The sequence below is a fragment of the Delphinapterus leucas genome, chromosome 7 (genome assembly GCF_059928025.1).
Source record: "Delphinapterus leucas isolate spDelLeu-1000000601 "Yukka" chromosome 7, BTC_Dleu_Yukka2, whole genome shotgun sequence".
Classification (NCBI taxonomy): Eukaryota; Metazoa; Chordata; class Mammalia; order Artiodactyla; family Monodontidae; genus Delphinapterus; species Delphinapterus leucas.
Window position 1 is genome coordinate 78,350,924 of NC_143135.1, and position 21,008 is coordinate 78,371,931.

At 37.9% G+C, this 21,008-nt stretch overlaps 2 protein-coding genes and 1 pseudogene across 2 annotated transcripts in view; all 3 read left to right on the forward strand.

The window, feature by feature from the left end:
- The window catches only part of FOLH1 (folate hydrolase 1), a 63,821-nt gene extending 61,055 nt beyond the window's left edge, over positions 1-2,766 (forward strand). The window contains exons 18-19 of the mRNA XM_089915463.1: positions 975-1,067; positions 2,396-2,766. Of these exons, the coding sequence (XP_089771589.1) occupies positions 975-1,067; positions 2,396-2,585 (283 nt within the window). The 3' untranslated portion in view covers positions 2,586-2,766. The remainder of the gene's footprint in view (positions 1-974; positions 1,068-2,395) is intronic.
- An 8,252-nt stretch (positions 2,767-11,018) lies between these two features.
- LOC111170976 (ubiquitin-conjugating enzyme E2 K pseudogene) lies at positions 11,019-13,286 on the forward strand (annotated as a pseudogene).
- Positions 13,287-13,414: 128 nt separating this feature from the next.
- On the forward strand, positions 13,415-21,001 carry LOC111170974 (tripartite motif-containing protein 64-like). The gene is made up of 6 exons (XM_089915879.1): positions 13,415-14,239; positions 15,405-15,500; positions 16,190-16,477; positions 17,170-17,192; positions 18,962-19,083; positions 20,141-21,001. Exons 1-6 carry the CDS (start codon positions 13,829-13,831, stop codon positions 20,632-20,634), a joined length of 1,434 nt encoding a protein of 477 aa, XP_089772005.1. The 5' UTR covers positions 13,415-13,828; the 3' UTR covers positions 20,635-21,001.
- Positions 21,002-21,008: the final 7 nt, after the last annotated feature.

Genomic DNA, 21,008 nt, shown 5'->3' on the forward strand with positions numbered 1-21,008 from the left:
TCTTCCTGTTGTCAACACAGTGCAGTTGAAGGAATAGTACTGAGCTACTTATTCACTCTAAAATTTTCTAGTTGTGAACCTGGGCAAGTCATTTATCTACTGAATCTGAGTATCTCATCTGTGGAACGGGGCTATTATCCTGCATAACTTGGAGGACTGCTCTGAAGATTAAAAAGAACAAATTTTATAAACATTCAGAATAGTAATGAGCACATTGTTTTATTATTAAATCTAAAAAATAACAAAACTAAGATAATTTTTATATAAAGTAATTTATGATTCCTTATGGTAATGGTTATTTCTCATTATGACAGACTTAATAGGTTGAATTTAATAACGTTGTTGCCCTACTCCAGGCTTGCTGGTAAATTTTCAGTTGTATTGAGTCATTTTTATTATAGTAACGCTGTCCCGCACACTTTGGAATGTGAGCTCTGTGAAAGCCAGAAGTGTCTGATACATAACAGGCATTCAAATATTGTTGAAAGGGTGAAATAAGCACCACCCCTTTTGTTCATGATAGGTTTATCTTTAAAAAAAATAATAAAAATATTATTAGCTGTCATTTGGTAAATATGTATAATTCCCCAGGTACCCTACTAAACATTAATAGACTATTCCATTTCAATATTGAAATGACTTCTATGAACAGATTTTTATGAGACTTAAGATGAAAAAAGTCTTGCCTGTATTTGAATACCTAGGTTTATCAATTAATTATTTCAATATAAATAAAAATTACTATATATTTTTTCCATGGGCACATTGAACTTTTTCGGTCCTTTTATAAGCCTCAGCAGAGTAGTATTTGGTAGGATTTTAAAAAATGTAACTATGCATGCTACTGTTCTTGATTTGCATGTTATAGGAAGTGAAAATATATTAGCTGTGTTTAGTTTTGTTTTGAGTTTTTAGTTTGCTGAGTAGTGCACACATTTTCATGAAGCTACAACTGTATTCCTTTCCTTTTCCAGCCCAATATTATTAAGAATTATGAATGATCAACTGATGTTTTTGGAACGAGCATTTATTGATCCTTTAGGATTACCAGACAGGCCTTTCTATAGGTAAGGGTAAAAATATGACTCTTTATTTTAATATATTTTTTTCTTATTTTTTGCCCTGTGGGAAAAATATAGTTGATTTCTTGCAAGCATATAAAAAATTTCAAAATATATGTAGTAAATGATAAATATATTATTTATTTATATAATGTAATATGATTACTACAGATCTTTATTTTATTATCTTTTTTGTTTCTATGTATAAAAGAGTATATGTTCATTGCAGGAAATTTAGAAAACCCAGGAAGTCAGAAGTAGAAAATAAAAATCTCCCCAACTCTACTTATCAGATATAAAATCATGTTTGTCCTTTGGTATACATAATTTTAGCCCCTCTCTTATTTTATTTTGAATTTATGTGTATTTATGCATATACATAAGGCATAATAAATTATATATTTATTTACTCTATCTCTTAATGTCGACATTTAGTTTTTTACTAATTTTTGACAATTATAATTATTTCTGATAAACACCAACTGTCCCCAGGTTGATCTTACTAAGTATTCAGAAAGAATTAGATTATTGACCAGCCAGAAACGACCTCATCTTTCTGTTTAGGGATTATCTATGAAAGAATTGGAATTGGACATAAGGGCATCATCCAAACAGGGTGAATGGATCCCCCTTAGTGGCATAATCATGCTCCTTTCCTTCTTTACCTCTTTACTGTGGAACTTGTCCTTCTCTTCCAGGGCTGTTACATGCACTGGCTGAGCTCCTTCAGTAAAAACATCACCTTGTTCCTAGGTCATGTTGAATGTTATAAAACTGTTTTTAATGATTCTTCATGCTTGACGCTAGGTATTATAACATGACTTCTTTTTTAAATAGGAGGAAAACACAATGATAGGTTGTCTGGTCACAAATGAAACCCTATAATCACAGTTGTGCTACATTTCAGAGGATAGAGTGGTATTTTGAAGTCATCACGTCTTGCAGTGTGCCTTGAGAGTGATCACTTCATCTCCCAGACCTCAATTTCCTCCTCTTTGAAATTATAATCTCAACTCTGTAGAGTTTACTTTCAAGGATTAGAAAAATAATAGGTAAATAATTTAATGCCAAGCGTGATCCATAGTAGGTGCCAAGCTGTTGTTGCTATCATTGTCATCATTTTTGTTGCTCTGAGCCACTTTAAGTCATCTGTCTAAAGTCAAAATATAATTAATTGCCACATATTTCATAGACTAGTCTTTGGAGATTGAACTTGTAAATTTAGTTGACAAGTAGCAATTAGAATTATACAATCCATGAATTGTAGAATGTCCCTGTTTTTTCCCTTGTATATATAATTCGAGCAACTGATAGCAAACTATTTTTATCAACAGGCATGTCATCTATGCTCCAAGCAGCCACAACAAGTATATGGGGGAGTCATTCCCAGGGATCTTCGATGCTCTGTTTGATATTGAAAGCAAGGTGGATCCTTCCAAGGCCTGGGAAGAAGTGAAGAGACACATTTCTATTGCAGCCTTCACCGTGCAGGCTGCAGCAGGGACTCTGAGAGAAGTAGCCTAAGAAGTTTCTTTGGGGAACACGTTGAATTGGTACGATGTATCACTCAGAAAGAATCATGTTGGATGTACTGATAAACTGAAAAATAAAGTTATGTACATATATATACATATATAGATACAGATAGATACATATATCCACCTTGGCATTCTTTTTTCTTCTCCATATAGATCGAATAAGAAAGATGGATGATTTTTATTCTGTAATTATAGAAAGCTATTCTGAAGTTGGACTAAGTGTTGAAATTAAGAACAGAGTAAAATTTTAATACACTCATGTGGCATTATCAGAGAGTCATGTCTAATTCAGCACTTACAAAACTACTCCTGTCACTGCACGTGTAGAAAGCATCAGTCTGTTATTTGTTGTGTATTTTTAGAATTTTATAAATAAAATTGTACCATGTATATTTTTCTAGGACTTGATTTTTTCACTCACTTTTGACATTTCATCCATGTATTATTGTGGCTGTAGGTCATTAGAGTCCACTGACACAGAGCATTCCCTTGCATTGATATAACACTTAGGCATTAGCATTCAGTCAAGACAGAGAAACCACACAGAAACATAAACAGAGAAAGTTAACGTAAAGAATGATTAATTACAATAACATTGGCGCAATGAAGTATTGTCTAGTAAAAGATAAAAAGAAGTTTAAAGAATATAAGAATTACAGGTACTTCCCTGGTGGTCCAGTGGCTAAGACTCCGCACTCCCAATGCAGGGGGCCCGGGTTCGACCCCTGGTCAGGGAACTAGACCCCACGTGCCGCAACTAAGAGCCCGCATGTCACAAGGAAGGTCCTGAGTGCCTCAACTAAGACCTGGCACAGCCAAATAAATAAATAATTATTTTTTAAAAAAAACAGAATATAAGCATTACAGGTATATGGAGCAATCACTGTCCCTTGGATTGAGGACTGCAGGAACATGTAGATGTTTCCTTAAAAATAAATTAGGCCATTGTGTAAATCCAATCAAAATGATTTGAGCTTGTGTTTACACCTAAGATAACCTAATCTTCTCAAACGTACAATATCCTAAGAAAAGTCTAGTCTTTGGAAATTCTACAAAAGGCCTAAAGAATACAATTCACAGTATCCAGAAAATAAGGAACTTCACTGGTGGACATTAAGATGCCAAGTACAGTTGCTAATTAGTCCTCTCTTTTTTTTTTGTTTTTGCTGTACGCGGGCCTCTCACCGTTGTGGCCTCTCCCGTTGCGGAGCACAGGCTCCGGACGCGCAGGCTCAGCGGCCATGGCTCACGGACCCAGCTGCTTCGCGGCATGTGGGATCTTCCCGGACCGGGGCACGAACCCGCGTCCCCTGCATCGGCAGGCAGACTCTCAACCACTGCGCCACCAGGGAAGCCCATTTAGTCCTCTCTTACAAAGCAAACAGACTGGCTGATTTTGACAACTTTTCCTCTAAAATTATCATGAGACTGTTTATAATGCTCATCTATTGCTATGGAATTTGGAGATAGTGGGTTCCAATCCACCCTCTTTTCCTAAGACTGCTTGAAATTGTTCTGTCACCTGAGGATTTGAAAACAATGTGTCTCCCATGTAATAGGTGGTTTGTCTAATTCCATAATGCCTAATAGGGTAGCCACATGTAGATATCAAGCTCTTGAAATGTGACTAGTTTGAATTAAGCTGTGCTGTCAGTATGAAATGCATGCTGGACATCAAAAACTTAGTATAGAAAAAAGAATGTAAAATAGCTCATTAATATTTTCAATATTATTTATATTTTTAATGATAACTTTTAAATATATTTAAGTATATTATTGAAATTCATTTCAAATGTTTTTAATTACCTTTTATGATGTGGACACTAAGAAGTTTAAAAATACATATACAGTTCAGATTATATCTCTATAAAAATTTTATTATTTTTTTTCCTTTAAATCTTTTTTGCATTAAGCATTTCAGTTGTATTTTATTAAATCTTGTGATTAATTTAAGCATGTTTTGAAAAATTGTTTTGTGTTTGCCTTATCTTTCTAACTATACAGTAAGTTTTCTGGGGGAGAAGGCTCAGCTATCTTGTTTTGGTTCACCTACCATACCTGAAAGGCAAAGGTAAGTGTTTCATATAGACTGGATGATTGTATTGAATCAATTGAGAACACAGGTAGTGAAATGCAATACTTTATATATCTTTAACACCTTTAGTTTATAGACGTATCTTTAAATAAATTTCACCTTTAGTTTATAGACGTATCTTTAAATAAATTTCAAATTTAAATAAATATTTAAACTTGTTGATTGACAACTCAGAGTTATATGTAAATCAAAAACTCTGGGGAAAAAAAAGAGCAAAAATATTATGGTCTCCTCTCAGAAACACAAATAGGGCACCCTTAGTCCAGTTTAGAAGAGATTATTGCATTTATTCATTTTATAAGAGACAATTTGTTACCTGGAGTTGATTCACATTATAACTTGTGGTCTTGGAGAGTGACCTGTGCTTGCACACAGGCTTCTTGGTGGCGGCAGCAGCAGCCTTAGCGTCTCATGCCCGTCTCTGGGGTCCCCGCTGTTAGCCGAGGCTCTCGCCAGTCTCTGGAGCTCCTTTAAGCAGTGCTCTTAATCCCCTCTCCTCGCGCACCAGGAAACAAAGAGGGAAGAAAAAGTCTCTTGCCTCTTCGTCAGGTCCAGTCTTTTTCCCGGACTCCCTCTCTCCCTGAGCTCCAACCGAAGCCCGAGCCTCAGCTCCCAGCCCTGCCCGTCCCCGCGTGTGAGCAGACAAGCCTCTCTGGCTGGTGAGTGCTGGTCGGCACCGATCCTCTGTGCGGAAATCTCTCCGCTTTGCCCTCCGCACCCCTGTTGCTGAGCTCTCCTCCGAGGCTCTGAAGCTTCCCCTCTCCGTCACCCGCAGTCTCCGCCTGCGAAGGGGCTTCCTAGTGTGTGGAAACCTTTCTTCCTTCACAGCTCCCTCCCACTGGTGCAGGTCCCGTCCCTATTCTTTTGTCTCTGTTTTTTCTTTTTTCTTTTGCCCTACCCAGGTACTTGGGGAGTTTCTTGCCTTTTGGGAGGTCTGAGGTCTGCCAGTGATCAGTGGGTGTTCTATAGGAGCAGTTCCATGTGTAGATGTACTTCTGATGTATCTGTGGGGAGGAAGGTGATCTCCACGTCTTACTCTTCTGCCATCTTCCTCCTCTAATGAGAAGATAAACAAAATTGATAAACCATTAGCCAGATTCATCAAGAAAAAGAGGGAGAGGACTCAAATCAATAAAATTAGAAATAAAAAAGGAGAAGTTACAACAGATACCGCAGAAATACAAAGCATCCTAAGAGACTACTACAAGCAACTTTATGCCAATAAAAGGGACAACCTGGAAGAAATGGACACATTTTTAGAAAGGTATAACCTTCCAAGACTGAAACAGGAGGAAATAGAAAATATGAGCAGAAAAATCACAAGTAATGATATTAAAACTGTGATTAAAAATCTTCCAACAAACAGAAGTCCAGGACCAGATGGCTTCACAGGTGAACTCAATCTAACATTTAGAGAAGAGCAAACACCTATCCTTCTCAAACTCTTCCAAAAAATTGCATAGGAAGGAACACTCCCAAACTCATTCTATGAGGCTACCATCACTGTGATAGCAAAACCAAAGATACTACAAAAAAAGAAAACTACAGACCAATATCACTGATGAATATAGATGCAAAAATCCTCAACAAAATACTAGCAAGCAGAATCCAACAGCACATTAAAGGGATCATACACCATGATCAAATGGGATTTATCCCAGGGATGCAAGGATTATTCAATATATGCAAATCAATCAACATGATACACCATATTAACAAATTGAAGAATAAAAACCATGATCATCTCAATAGAAGCAGAAAAAGCTTTCAACAAAATTCAACACCCATTTATGATACAAACTCTCCAGAAAGTGGGTATAAAGGGAAGCTACCTCAACATAATAAAGGCCAAATATGACAAACCCACAGCAAACATCATTCTCAATCATGAAAAATTGAAAGCATTTCCTCTAAGATCGGGAGCAAGACAAGGATGTCTACTCTTGCCACTATTATTCAACATAGTTTTGGAAGTTTTAGCCACAGCAATCAGAGAAGAAAAAGAAATAAAAGGGTACAACTTGGAAAAGAAGTAAAACTGTCACTGTTTGCAGACGATATGATACTATATGTAGAGAATCCTAAAGATGCCACGAGAAAACTACTAGAGCTAATCAATGAATTTGGTAAAGTAGCAGGATACAAAATTAAGGCACAGAAATCTCTTTCATTCCTATACACTAATTATGAGAAATCTGAAAGAGAAATTAAGGAAACACTCCCATTTACCATTGCAACAAAAAAATAAAATATCTAGGAATAAACCTACCTAGAGAGAAAAAAGACCTGTCTGCAGAAAACTATAAGACACTGATGAAAGAAATCAAAAATGATACAAACAGATGGAGAGAGAGGTATACCATGTTCTTGGATTGGAAGAATCAATATTGTGAAAATGACTATACTACCCAAAGCAATCTATAGATTCAATGCCATCCCTATCAAATTACCAATGGCATTTTTACAGAACTAGAACAAAAAATTTTAAAATTTGTATGGAGACACAAAAGATCCCATATAGCGAAATCGGTCTTGAGGGAAAAAAACAGAGCTGGAGGAATCAGACTCCCTGACTTCAGACTATACTACACAGCTACAGTAATCAAGACAATATGATACTGGCACAAAAACAGAAATATAGATCCATGGAATAGGGTAGAAGGCCCAGAGATAAACCCACGCACCTATGGTCAACTCATCTATGACAAAGGAGGGAAGGATATACAATGGAGAAAAGACAGCCTCTTCAATAAGTGGTGCTGGGAAAACTGGACAGCTACATGTAGGAGAATGAAATTAGGACACTTCCTAACACCATACACAAAAATAAACTCAAAATGGATTAGAGACCTAAATGTAAGACTGGATACTCTAAAGCTCTTAGAGGAAAACATAGGATGAACACTTTTTGACATCAATCACAGCAAGATCCTTTTTGATCCATCTCCTAGAGTAATGGAAATAAAAACAAAAATAAGCAAATGTGACCTAATGAAACTTAAAAGCTTTTGCACAGCAAAGGAAACTATAAACAAGACGAAAAGACAACCCTCAGAATGGGAGAAAATATTTGCAAACAAATCAATGGACAAAGGATTAATCTCCAAAATATATAAACAGCTCATGCAGCTCAATATTAAAGAAAAAAGCAACCCAATCCAAAAATGGGCAGAAGACCTAAATAGACATTTCTCCAAAGAAGACATACAGGTGACCAAGAAGCAAATGAAAAGCTGCTCAGCATCACTAATTATTAGAGAAATGCAAATCGAAACTACAATGAGGTATCATGTCACACCAGTTAGAATGGGCATCATCAGAAAATCTACAAACAAATGCTGGAGAGGGTGTGGAGAAAAGGGAGCCCCCTTGCACTGTTGGTGGGAATGTAAATTGATACAGTCACTATGGAGAGCAGTATGGAGGTTCCTTAAAAAACTAAAAATAGAATTACCATGTGACCCAGCAATCCCACTACTGGGCTTATACCCAGAGAAAACCATAATTCAAAAAGACACATGCACCCCTATGTTCATTGCAGCACTATTTACAATAGCCAGGTCATGGAATGCCCATTGACAGACGAATGGATAAATAAGATGGGGTACATATATACAATGGAAAATACTACAATGGAAAAAGGAACTAAATTGGGTCATTTGTAGAGACGTGTATGGACCTAGAGACTGTCATACAGAGTGAAGTAAGTCAGAAAGAGAAAAATATCATACATTAATGTATATACATGGAATCTAGAAAAATGGTATAGATGAACTGGTTTGCAAGGCAGAAATAGAGATGCAGACGTAGAGAACAAACGTATGGACACAAAGGGGGGAAAGTGGCTGGGGGGTGTGGGTGGGGGTGTGATGAATTGGGAGATTGGGATTGACATGTGTACACTGATGTGTATAAAATGGATGACTAATAAGAACCTGCTGTTTAAAAAAATAAATTAAATAAAATTCAAAAACAATTGATCTTCTTTATATTTTCACTTTCAAAATTTCTAGCAAGGTCAATTTATATATATATATATATTTTTTTTTTTGCAGTGTGCGTGCCTCTCACTGTTGTGGCCTCTCCCGTTGTGGAGCACAGGCTCCCGACGCACAGGCTCAGCGGCCATGGCTCACGGGCCTAGCCGCTCCGTGGCATGTGAGATCTTCCTGGACCGGGGCACGAACCCGTGTCCCCTGCGTCAGCAGGCGGACTCTCAACCACTGTGCCACCAGGGAAGCTCCCATATTTTTTTATAAGTAGTGCTTCAATTAACAAACAATAGATAATTTAGTGAAATAACATGTACGTAAGCATTGGTAATTTGATAAACTGTGATAGGTGTCAGCAAAATACAGGTAGTATGGCACTTCTGTTAATAATATTCTACAGTATGTACAACATAGTAACTACAGATAATAATACTATAATGCATATTTAAAAGTTGTTAGGAGAGTAGATCTTAAAAGTTCTCATAACAAAAGAAATAATTTTTAACTACGTGTTGTGATGAATGTTAACTAATATGGTGATCATTTCACAATATATGCAAATAGCAAATCATTATGTTATATACGTGAAAGTTATATGAGGTTATATGTCAATTATACCTCAATAAAAACCAGTCGTCTTTATGCATTGTATTAAATATAATTACTCACATAATTATGGTATAAATAATTACTATATTATATTCATATTAATATAAACATATACATTGATGTATATTATTATGTATGTATATATAACATATATAAAGTATTTTGTTTAAAAGTTTTCACCAATTTTTTTTTTACATTTACCCCAAAAGAAGTCTATATTCTTTTAGGCTCTCAACCCCCTAAGATTGGGTTTTCCATATACCGAAAACCCAATCAACCATTTTCACACCTTTCTGAGTAAACTTATCAGTATTTTCCACTTCCCTTTGAAGCTGTTATCCAATCTCAAGAAGTGGGTGTGGCCTCAGGAGAGTCTAATCCTTTAAAAGGCAACTTTGTCCAGGGGTGACTGCTTCTCTCAGGGGGACTGAGGGAAAGTGCAGCTACCAGGTGTTGGACAGTTCTTGTTGACCCTGATATCCACAGATTTCCAGGACGTGCAGCCTTCCAGAAGTAAGACCACTCACAGTGGACTCTGGTAAGTAAGGAACTGATTGTAAATATCTTCATGCCTATTTTCTCTCATCCAAATCCTTTCCATTTACTTATTAGCCTGCTTGGGTTTTGTCCAAGCAAACAAGTAGTTGTCTTAGTTTTTTTTAAATGACCTTAATATTTAAAATATCTGTAACTAGAGCAATTGTAATATATTGATATTTGTAATATTAACATATGTAATCATTTTTATTCCATTACCTTACATGTTATTAGATGTTTTTAGGTCTTAAATGAGATTTCTACAGACATATGTATTTATGAAACACATAGAATACCTAAAATGTTCAACATAATGTATACGTTTCATAGCCTTTATATAGATGAACCTAAGAGTTAAATGTGTTGAATGAATTAGAATATCTTCTTGTAAAGTTCATATGCACTATATATATTTTTTTATTTAAACATCTTTATTGGAGTATAATTGCTTTACAATGGTGTGTTAGTTTCTGCTGTATAACAAAGTGAGTCAGCTATATATATACATATATCCCCATATCTCCTCCCTCTTGCGTCTCCCTCCCACCCTTCCTACCCCACCCCTCTAGGTGGTCACAAAGCACCGAGCTGATAAACCTGTACCATGTGGCTGCTTCCCACTAGCTATATCAGTTTTACATTTGGTAGTGTATATATGTCCATGCCAGAATAAAGGCGCTGTATTTTTAAAGCCTTCAGTTTGCAGTGTAGATTTGAAAAGTGTTCAGGATAGATCCAATGAACTGATAGGGACTCCCAAGAAGTGGCATTGGTCAAATAGGGAAATATCAGAAACAAAGAGAACATGATGTTGCTTCCATTAACTACACCTTTGGAATTGCTCGTGTAGAGAGAAAATCCTCATGTATGTTCAAATTTTTTCTTTGGTTTTGAAAAACAGCTGATTAATTTTCACTGATTACTGTTGTAGCTTGGACATTCACTAGTTCAAAATGTGAAGTGCTCTGATGATCTGAACTGACTCCAGGAAAAATTGTTTTGCTGAACTAGAAATAACATAATTTTTTCCTTTTTTGTCTTGAAAGGAGGAGTTTTGCTATTTAAGTTGGAAGCAAACACTGAAATGTTTATAGTTTTAAGATGCCGATTTTGGTGGCCGGGCGCGGAGGTGATTCCACGCTCAGGAGAGCGCGGCGGCAGGGGTGGCGTTGGCCGCGTTCCTGTGCACCGGTGTGACTCGCAGAGGGAGGAGGCGGTGGAGGAAGAGGTGGCGGCGGTGGCGGTGGTCGTAACGGTGGCGGAGGAGGCGGGTACGAATCAGCTGCGGGCGGAGACATGGCCAACATCGCGGTGCAGCGAATCAAGCGGGAGTTCAAGGAGGTGCTGAAGAGCGAGGAGACGAGCAAAAATCAAATTAAAGTAGATCTTGTAGATGAGAATTTTACAGAATTAAGAGGAGAAATAGCAGGACCTCCAGACACACCATATGAAGGAGGAAGATATCAACTAGAGATTAAAATACCAGAAACATATCCATTTAATCCCCCTAAGGTCCGGTTTATCACGAAAATATGGCATCCTAATATTAGTTCCGTCACAGGGGCTATTTGTTTGGATATCCTGAAAGATCAGTGGGCAGCAGCAATGACTCTCCGCACGGTATTATTGTCATTGCAAGCACTACTGGCAGCTGCAGAACCAGATGATCCACAAGATGCAGTAGTAGCAGATCAGTACAAACAAAATCCCGAAATGTTCAAACAGACAGCTCGACTTTGGGCACATGTGTATGCTGGAGCACCAGTTTCTAGTCCAGAATACACCAAAAAAATAGAAAACCTATGTGCTATGGGCTTTGATAGGAATGCAGTAATAGTGGCCTTGTCTTCAAAATCTTGGGCTGTAGAGACTGCAACAGAATTGCTTCTGAGTAACTGAGACGTAGAGCTGCTGATATAGTCAAGCTTGCCCCTTCTTGAGGAGCATCAACATCTGTTATTTTTAGGATTCTGCGTAGATTTCTTTTAAACTGGCATTCTTGCCTAATGATGTTATCTAGGCACCATTGGAGACTGAAAAAAATCTCTGCTCTGTAAATAAAGCTAATTAAACGTCTCTGTAAATTTGAAAAGGGGAAATACTTTAATTTTTTTCTTACTTAATAGTGTAAAAATTCTTTGAGCTAAGCTAAAACCATGGAAAAAACATGCTACTTTAGTGTTTAGCAGTGTACCAAGACTAGCAAGAGTTTGCTTCAGGATTTTGTTGAATAATTAAGATAATATTTTGAGTGTGTCAGGGCCATTCAAATCGTTGGTGTTGCATCACAGCTACCTTAACTGTTTTTAACATGGATCCTCTGTGCCTGTGAATTTACTTGCATGCTTGTACTTGACTTCTTAGGATGGGTAGCTGAAAAGACCACCATTTTAAGCATTTGAGAATTCTTAAATATGAGATTATTCAGAATTGAAGATGGTGACCTATTCAGAGCCTTTTTGTCCTCGTCAGCAGACTGGGACACCATATCTGTTTTTCCCCTCTTACCACACACAGCTAATATTCTAATAGTAAATTTCTCTCTTTGGTGGGGAAATGTGCTGAGGGACAGTATCCCTTGCTCCATTTTTAGGTTGTCCATTTGGAATGTTTTGTCACAATTCTTCACTCTTAGAACTTTCATATATAAGTAATAATGTAAAAACGGAGCTGCCAGTTTCGTTTCTCTTGCAAAAACAGTAAAAACTTGATGTTGCAGTATTCCCAGATTTAATGAAAGAACCCAGCTTAATTTTTCAGTGAATTTAACATCTTTCTATTTTTAAACTGATGAATTTTTTCTTTGACAAGTTGCAAGGGTGAAATCAACTGTTAGCAGTTTTTTAAGCCTAATTTTGGCTTTATAAGAGGTTGCTTTATCAGATCCTTTAAAGGCACTCTTGTGTGCATTTCCCCCAATTGACACATGAAAGCTGTGTTGGTGTTTTACTGTACATACTTCAGATGCACATAGGAATAGAAGTGTGTTATAAATCTAGCTTTCTTTATGATGTTTCTGATAATATGAGAATTGAAAACTTTACCTTCTCTTGTACATAGTCAGACTTTCTATACGTATTAAACTTACATTTCATTCTAAGTTCAAAAGTTTGAAAATTATTAGTTTTGCAAGCTCAAACACTAATGTGACCATTTTATGAAGGGTGAAATGGATTTGTGTAGGCTGTTCTATACATAGAAACACAGTTATTATTACATATTCAGGACCAATGCAAAAATAACAAAAATGTAATGGAATCAGAGTGAATTAAAGTAAGGCTGTATACTGAAAGTCATATTATAAAAGGTTTGCTTTCTTCAAGTGTTACTTATCCTAAATTATAATGGTTAAGTGTTTGGAAAATAGTTTTGAACCATAAATTCAGCATAATTTCATTTGACTTCTCAATAATCTTAGAAGCAATAAAAGAACCATTATTAAATATAAAAAAAATGCCAAAGGTAAAGCCAGCATTGATTATATTAAGTTTAAATTATTCAAAACAATTTTATTTGTCTTTAGAAAAGCACATCTGTCAGTTCAGAGACAGGAGACATAGAGAACATTAGCATAGAGACAAAGTGTGTGCAAATACGTGTTGCAGTCATGGAGTCATGGAGAGAGAGAGAGACAGACAGATTGAGATTATATGTGTGCTTCTGTACCAATCAGCTAATAAAAGTAACTCTGGAGTTACCATTTCCCCGCTGGTCTAAGCTTTAAGCACATCCATGTAATTTAGGTATGACCGAGAACACGGTTTATTTTAAACAAAAAAGTTGCTAGGGACTCTCTTATCTAATTTTATCATTTGTATCAGCATGAACCTCTCTGTATTCACCATTTCTAGGTTTGTGCTGAGGGTAAGCATATAGGTAAATTAGATAGAGTTCAAACAGACAGGACTTTGTCCAAAGGCTTTACTTTCCCTTATCAGGGCAGAAGAAAGACTTTCTCTCTTATCCTCTCTATTTCTGTCTTGAATTTTCAGAAACATGGATTCAGACACATTGCAAGCCTTCCAGAATGAACTAACCTGCTCCATCTGTATGAACTACTTCATAGACCCCGTCACCATAGACTGTGGGCACAGCTTTTGCCGTCCCTGCCTGTACCTCTGCTGGGAGGAAGACCAGACTCCAAAGAGCTGCCCTGAGTGCAGGGGACTATCAGAGAAGCCAGATTTCAAAACCAATATTGTACTCAAGAGGCTGGCTTCCCTCGCCAGACAGGACGCAGCTAAACAAACCAACAGCTTGGAGGGACAGATCTGCTTGACACACAAAGAAGCCAAAGGACTCTTCTGTGAGGTTGACAAGACCCTGCTCTGTGGCCCCTGCTCTGAGTCCCCAGAGCATGCAGCTCACAGCCACAGTCCAATACAATGGGCTGCTGAGGAATACCGGGTAGGTGATGCTTCTAAGGCAATTAGGAACCTACAGGCTCCTAAATCAGAGAGAAAGATGAAGATAATAATGAAGTTGATGGGGATGGAGATGGTTGAGGTGGAGAGTTTTCAGTGTAGGTCATGTAAGTGTATCATTTTAATGTTGTTGCCCAATTGTCCAAACATGTGGAACTGCTGTATCCTGGGGCATATGGTAGCACAAGGCACACTGGCTTCTGACGTGAGCTTGACGCATTCTTAGTCAAGTTATATAAAAATCTGAGTCTCAATTTCTTAGGAAATGAGAAATTTCATTTCTCTCATGGAAATGAGAGATTCCATTATCTATAAAGTTTCCTCAATTCTTTCTTTCTTTTTTAAATTTTTAATTAATTAATTTATTTTTGGCTGCATTGGGTCTTTGTTGCTGCGTGTAGGCTTTCTCTAGTTGTAGCGAGCGGGAGCTACTCTTTGCTGTGGTGCACAGGCTTCTCATTGCAGTAGCTTTTCTTGTTGCGGAGCACGGGCTCTAGGCACTCAGGCTTCAGTACTTGTGGCACGCGAGCTCACTAGTTGTGGCTCATGGGGTCTAGAGCACAGGCTCACTAGAGCACACAGACTTAGTTGCTCTGCAGCATTTGGGATCTTCCAGGACCAGAGCTCAAACCTGTGTCCCCTACATTGGCAGGCAGATTCTTAACTACTGCGCCAAAGGGAAGTCCCCCCACCCCAATTCTTCATTATATGTTTCTGTCACTTTGATATTCATTCAACATATTAGAATCAAATTAGATTAATGTGGAAAAATCTGACCACATCATTCAAACTCAAGATTTCTATTTTCTAAACCAGCGGTCCCCATCCTTTTTGGCACCAGCGACCAGTTTCGTGGAAGACAATTTTTCCATGAATGGGGGCAGGGAGAGGTTGGGGGGATGGTTCCGGTGGTAATGCGAGCCATGGGGAGCCATGGGGAGCCATGAGGAGTGGCAGATGAAGTTTCACTTGCTCGCCCCCCTCTCACCTCCTGCTGTGCGGCCCCGTTCCTAACAGGCTGTGGACTGGTAGTGGTCTTCGGCCCAGTGGGTTGGGGACCCCTGCTCTAAATGACTGCCTTTGCTCATACATAAGGGGATGGAATTTATGGTATTATCTGTGTCACTAAAGCTCATGGTTATTTGCAGGAGAAACTTCTGAAGAGAATGGACTCTTTAAGGAAAATGACACAAGAAATGCAAAACAGTCTGAATCAAGAAGCTAACAAAACTCAGTTGTTAGAGGTAAGAATTAAGATATTCTATTTGTTTGCATGGAGACAGATATAATCCTGGCTTAGACTTTTAGCAAAATTCAAATTACCAGGTAAAGGATAGTGGTCTTTTCCTTGGAAAGAGTAGTGGTTTCAAATGACCTATCATCAGTAATCACAATTATAACAGACCAATACAAACTAGTTCAAAGAGTGCTAGTATACGGGAAAACCAAGGCATGAGACATATTCCTAGGCCACATTTTGAAGATTTGAAGAAACCTTCTCAGACATGGAGTATAAGACAACGTTGTGCTAAGTTTGTCTGTGAAGGTGAGGAGAGGAATACAGCAGTACCTAGAGGAGAATTAGTGCATATTTTTAAAGCTGTACAGTATGGGCTTTACCTAATAAAAGAATATTTAGAAAAATCAGGGAAAGGAACAAGAAAAAACAAGATTTGGGTAAGAGAGGAAATAATTGATGGAGTAAGAACCCTGAAGAATCCTCCTAGGGAGAAAAACTGGAACCCCCTCAGATGGCTTGATTTAAACAGGAAAAGAGGTGCGAAACTTAGAGAAAGGGTGGACAGGAAGGACTCTTTGAGGTGTGGGGTAGAAAGTTTGTCAAGAGCTTTCCCGATGACAGTAAGGAAATAATGTTTGACGTTTTCTGTTGAGAATGAGGATGAGTGATTCTTTGAATCCACTATCTCTGCAGAACTATGCGGCTGTAAGGAAGGTGATGATCAAAGTTCAGTATCGGATGATCCACCTGTTTCTCCAGGAGCAGGAGCAACTCCATCTGGGGGCGCTGGAGGAAGAAGTGAAGGAGACTCTCCAGCAACTCAGGGAGAGTGAATTCAGAATGACTCAACAGAAAGAAAGTCTGAAAGAAATGTACAGAGAGATGACTGAGATGTGCCACAAGCCTGACTTGGACCTGCTCCAGGTGAGAAGGGAGGTTCCATCCTCAGAGACAGAAGTACTATTCTGGGCACCGTTGCCATGACATTGAAATGTTACCTGCATATACTCTTATCTCAGCTAAGGGATGATGCTCCTTGACTCCCATTATCTTACTTGTCCAATCCCTTATTTCTCATAGCCTGGTAATCTTTGGGAGGTTTTTTTTTAATCCTTTCACTAGCTAACATAGGACAAAATTTTTTCAGTGTGATCAGGAGTACTATCCAGACAGATTATCCAAAATCAGCAAAATTCTGTGACCAGGGGAAAGTTAATTTTCTTGGAGTAATTCTCAATACGTTGTCACTCTCTATTATCCCACACTTACTGAAGACATTGAGGTTTTGCCCATTGTCTAGGTAAAATTTTTAGAACTGGTAGTCAATTTCAATGCACTCTATAATTCATTTTATATGGTTCCTTGTTTTGCTTTAATTGTCATCATAAATGGTGAGGTCTCTCCTTGGGAATAGGACTGAGAAATGACTGACATTGGAAATCTGATGTTGTTGCATCATTACACAGACTCTTCCTGGCCTCCTTCCTTCCTTCCTTAATGTGCCCTGAGGAAGCTCATCATGTTTCAGTTTAAGTTCTGTTATTAAGATAGCCTCTGATTGTTCCTTAGAGGAGAATGAGAAAAACAATACCTTATTGAACAAACAAGAATAGTAAAGAAGATGCAAAAGGACAGAACTCTCATGATTAACATGATTTTTTTTTTCATTGCAGGCCTCGGGAAATGTATTGGAAATGTGAGTGTACGCTAATGACTTTTGATTTCTGGAAAAGTTGTTGTCTTTTTGATGAAGTGGTTGGATAGTTCCTTGGTGCCACGGGGAATTGTTTTCAGGCCATCCCCAAAATCTAAATCCCGGGATGCACTATCCCTTATAGAAAATGCCATAGTATTTGCAGATAACTTAAAAGCATGCTCCCATACACTTTAGTCATTACTAGACTACTTATAACACCTAATAAAATGTAAATTAAATGCTATGTAAATAGTTCCCATGTATGTGGCATTTTCAAGTTCCACTTTTTGGAACTTCCAGGGATTTTTTTTTTTCTGAATATTTTCCATTTAGAACCAGGGAGGAAGAATGTAGGGGAGGGATGGATTTAGAATTTGGGATTGACATGTACACACTGCTATATTTAAAATAAATAACACACAGTGGTTATCTCAAGCCATAGAGAAGAAGATCAGGATTAAAAATGGTGGTCAGGGCTTCCCTGGTGGCGCAGTGGTTTACAGTCCGCCTGCCGATTCAGGGGACACGGGTTCGTGCCCCGGTCCGGGAAGATCCCACATGCCGCGGAGCGGCTGGGCCCATGAGCCATGGCCACCGAGCCTGCGCGTCCGGAGCCTGTGCTCCGCGACGGGAGAAGCCACAACAGTGCGAGGCCCGCGTACCGCAAAAAAAAAAAAAAAAATGGTGGTCAAGGGAGACTTTAGCTTTACCTATAATGTTCAAACATTTTGAAAAGAATTTATCTATGTATTATTCTATAAGTAAAATAAATTTAACAAAAAAATAGATAACAAACAAGGACCTAGTGTAAACTAACTAACTAAATAAATAAATAAAATAAAACAGAAATTACAGATTCAACCCATGGTTGAATCCATACATGCAGAGCCCTCGCACATGGATGATGAACAGTATATCTTTTGATCTATTAACATCGTCTTTTTGGCTATTTTCTGTTTTATTTCAAAAGGATTCTAGAGGCCTTCTGATCCTTGGTCTGAGAAGTTTCTTTTTCATTTGGCTGAATTCAAATATACCTGAAAACTTTCTGACATTCTGGGCTTTGTTCCACCCACTCACCCCATCCTCTCCAGACTCACCACAGTAAAAATTAGGGAAGGGATTTTTCTAAGATATCACAGAGGAAGCACCTACACTAGTGAGTTGGAAGGTGAAAAAGGCAGGAAAGGGGCAAATTCCCTAATAGGAAGAGGGGCTGTGATTTTGTTCCTAGGAGTAGCACTGAATCAGCCTGTTCCATTACAGCAAACCCCCTTGTAGGTAGGACCTCAGAGCTAATGGCTTCCTGGTGCCCACTGGAAAGTTAGACCTTCAGGACCAAGGCAGCCAGGCTAGAATTGGATTCCCTTGCTGGGCTGATAAGAGCAAACACGTCGGGCTCAGTGAACTCTTCCTTTTAGACACTGAACTTATCCTTGATGACTACTTGCTGACTGCAGTCCCAAAGGCTTTGCCTGAATTTTTTGCTCTCTGTAAAATGCCCAGGATCTTTGCATCACCTGAGTTGGAATAGAGGAAGTGAATGAAGTTCAATAAGTTGAAAACTGGAGTAAAGTCTGAGAAGAATGGGGGAGTTGAAATTTGATGTAATTTATATTTAGAAAAAAGTATGGTAACTTTTTATATTCCCAAGTGTGTAGAATATAATGTATATCCAATTAACCAAAAATAGGAGAATTCTGACAAAATATCCTGGATTAAAAACTGCTTTTTTGTAATGGTCCTGTGATTAGCCTTTGACCTTGAAATGTAACTGACGTCATTTGTTACAGGACTGATTTCATACAGATGCAAAAGCCTCAGCCAGTGAACCCAGAGCTCACTTCCTGGCCTGTCACTGGAATCCTAGACATGCTGAACAACTTCAGAGGTAAGAGTCAACCTTCAGTGAACAGGACTACGTTTCATTAGAACTTCTTGGGAAGGAGCCTTCTTTTATTGTTATTTTATTTTTTCTGACATGAAGGTAGTACATAACTTCCCAAAGTTGTTACATTTTTCCTGCCTGTATAGTCGTATTACAAAGATCAAGGCTGAACTTTGCAACCTATAGTTTACCGAAAACGCAAAGCTAGAGATATATATTCAGTTACATATGACATAGGCAGAGCAAGAGGAGAGCAACCAGCTTGCTCATGTGGTTATAAAGAGATAGAATATTTACTTTTGTGAGTAACCATCAATATTGTGTTTATTCAGTCTATTTCACTCTTAAAAAGTTAAATATGGCATTGCTGGTTTTTAATTTGTTCTGTATTACCAGCTCATTTATTATGCATTGTACAAAAATATTTATTATTTCTAAAATCAGCAAGAATTGACAGAAAAGACTAAAATTAGCTTAGGCAGGATAATTGTAATGCTATTAGATCAATTTCAAAACAACTGAAAGGCAAGGGATATTTGAACATGGTTAGCCAGAACATCCTTTTAGAAGCTTCCAGAACATCCTTTTAGAAGCTTCCAAACTATTCATTGATGGATTTCTATCAAAATTTTGACCTTTGAAAATGTAGTAAGTAGAGACCATAGCCCAATAAATACCCACATGATAGCAAGTGCTATCTACATGCTAGATCATGTTAAAGACAAAGGACACAAGAAAAGTTTTCTAAATGAAAGAAAAAGGATAATGTTTTTGGTGAGTCCTGAAATAAACTATCAAGACATTGACATTAAATCAGACTTCACAGAGTTCATATCTCCCTTTTTTTTTCTTTTTCTGTATGATTTGAAGTCTTTCTGTGTGCTGGTGAGATAGTAATGACTCTTACTCTTCATAGAAGAGCTAGTCTGAACTCCCTTTGCTGTCTTTGTTTCGTATTTCCTTGGAGGGGGGGAAATGAAAAGACTCATTGGGTAGAGAGCCTCTGCCTCTCAGGCCGTGGAAATCTCATTTGCTGACCTGATTTTTGCTCTTTCTGCAGTGGATAATGTTCTGAGTCAGAAAATGACCATTCACAATGTGAGCCTTTCTGAGGATGGTACAAGTGTGATGTTTGGAGGTGACCATCACGACGTGTCTAGACAGCCCCAGATTGTGGAGAGATTTGTGGCCTGGGGAGCTGTGGCCTTCACCTCTGGGAGGCATTACTGGGAGGTGGATGTGGCACACTCCTCGAACTGGATTCTGGGAGTCTGTAAAAATATCTTCACGAGTGATACTGATATCATTATTGATTCTGAAGAAGCATTTTTGCTATCTTCTATGAAAGTGAACAATCATTATATTCTGTCCACGAACTCCCCACCCTTAATTCAGTATGTGCAAAGGCCTCTGGGTAGGATTGGAGTGTTTCTGGATTATGGCAATGGAACTGTGAGCTTCTATGATGTTTGCAGAGGTTCCCTCATATATAGTTTCCTTCCTTTCTCCTTCTTCTCCCCTCTGACGCCTTTCCTTTGCCTTAGGTCTCCATGAATAATCAAGTTCCATGACCATTTAATTGATGAAATTCTTGCCTGAACAAATTGCTTTCCTAAACCTCACGTGAGGCCACAGGATGATATCTGACTATCTCTGAGCACATTGTAATTTAATGGAACACACGACTATATGTTTATAAAATGGCATAACCATGTTGAATGTATAAATTTGTTAATTAAATTTTCTTGTAATAAAAATTTATTATGAACTATTTCACAATCAGTTGCTTTTCTTCTGTCATAAATAATAGTTTTATTAAAATAAAAGTTACATACCGTAAAGGTCACCCCATTTAAACTATATAATTCAGTGACTTTTAGTAATATTCAAAAAGTGAAACCATAACTATCTAATTCTAGGACATATCC

Excerpts from the sequence above, each read along its gene's own strand:
- LOC111170974 (XM_089915879.1), top strand. The coding sequence starts at position 13,829 with ATGGATTCAGACACATTGCAAGCCTTCCAGAATGAACTAACCTGCTCC. Across the intron at positions 14,240-15,404 it reads GGGCTGCTGAGGAATACCGG|GAGAAACTTCTGAAGAGAAT; the intron begins GTAGGTGATGCT and ends GGTTATTTGCAG. Across the intron at positions 15,501-16,189 it reads ACAAAACTCAGTTGTTAGAG|AACTATGCGGCTGTAAGGAA; the intron begins GTAAGAATTAAG and ends CTATCTCTGCAG.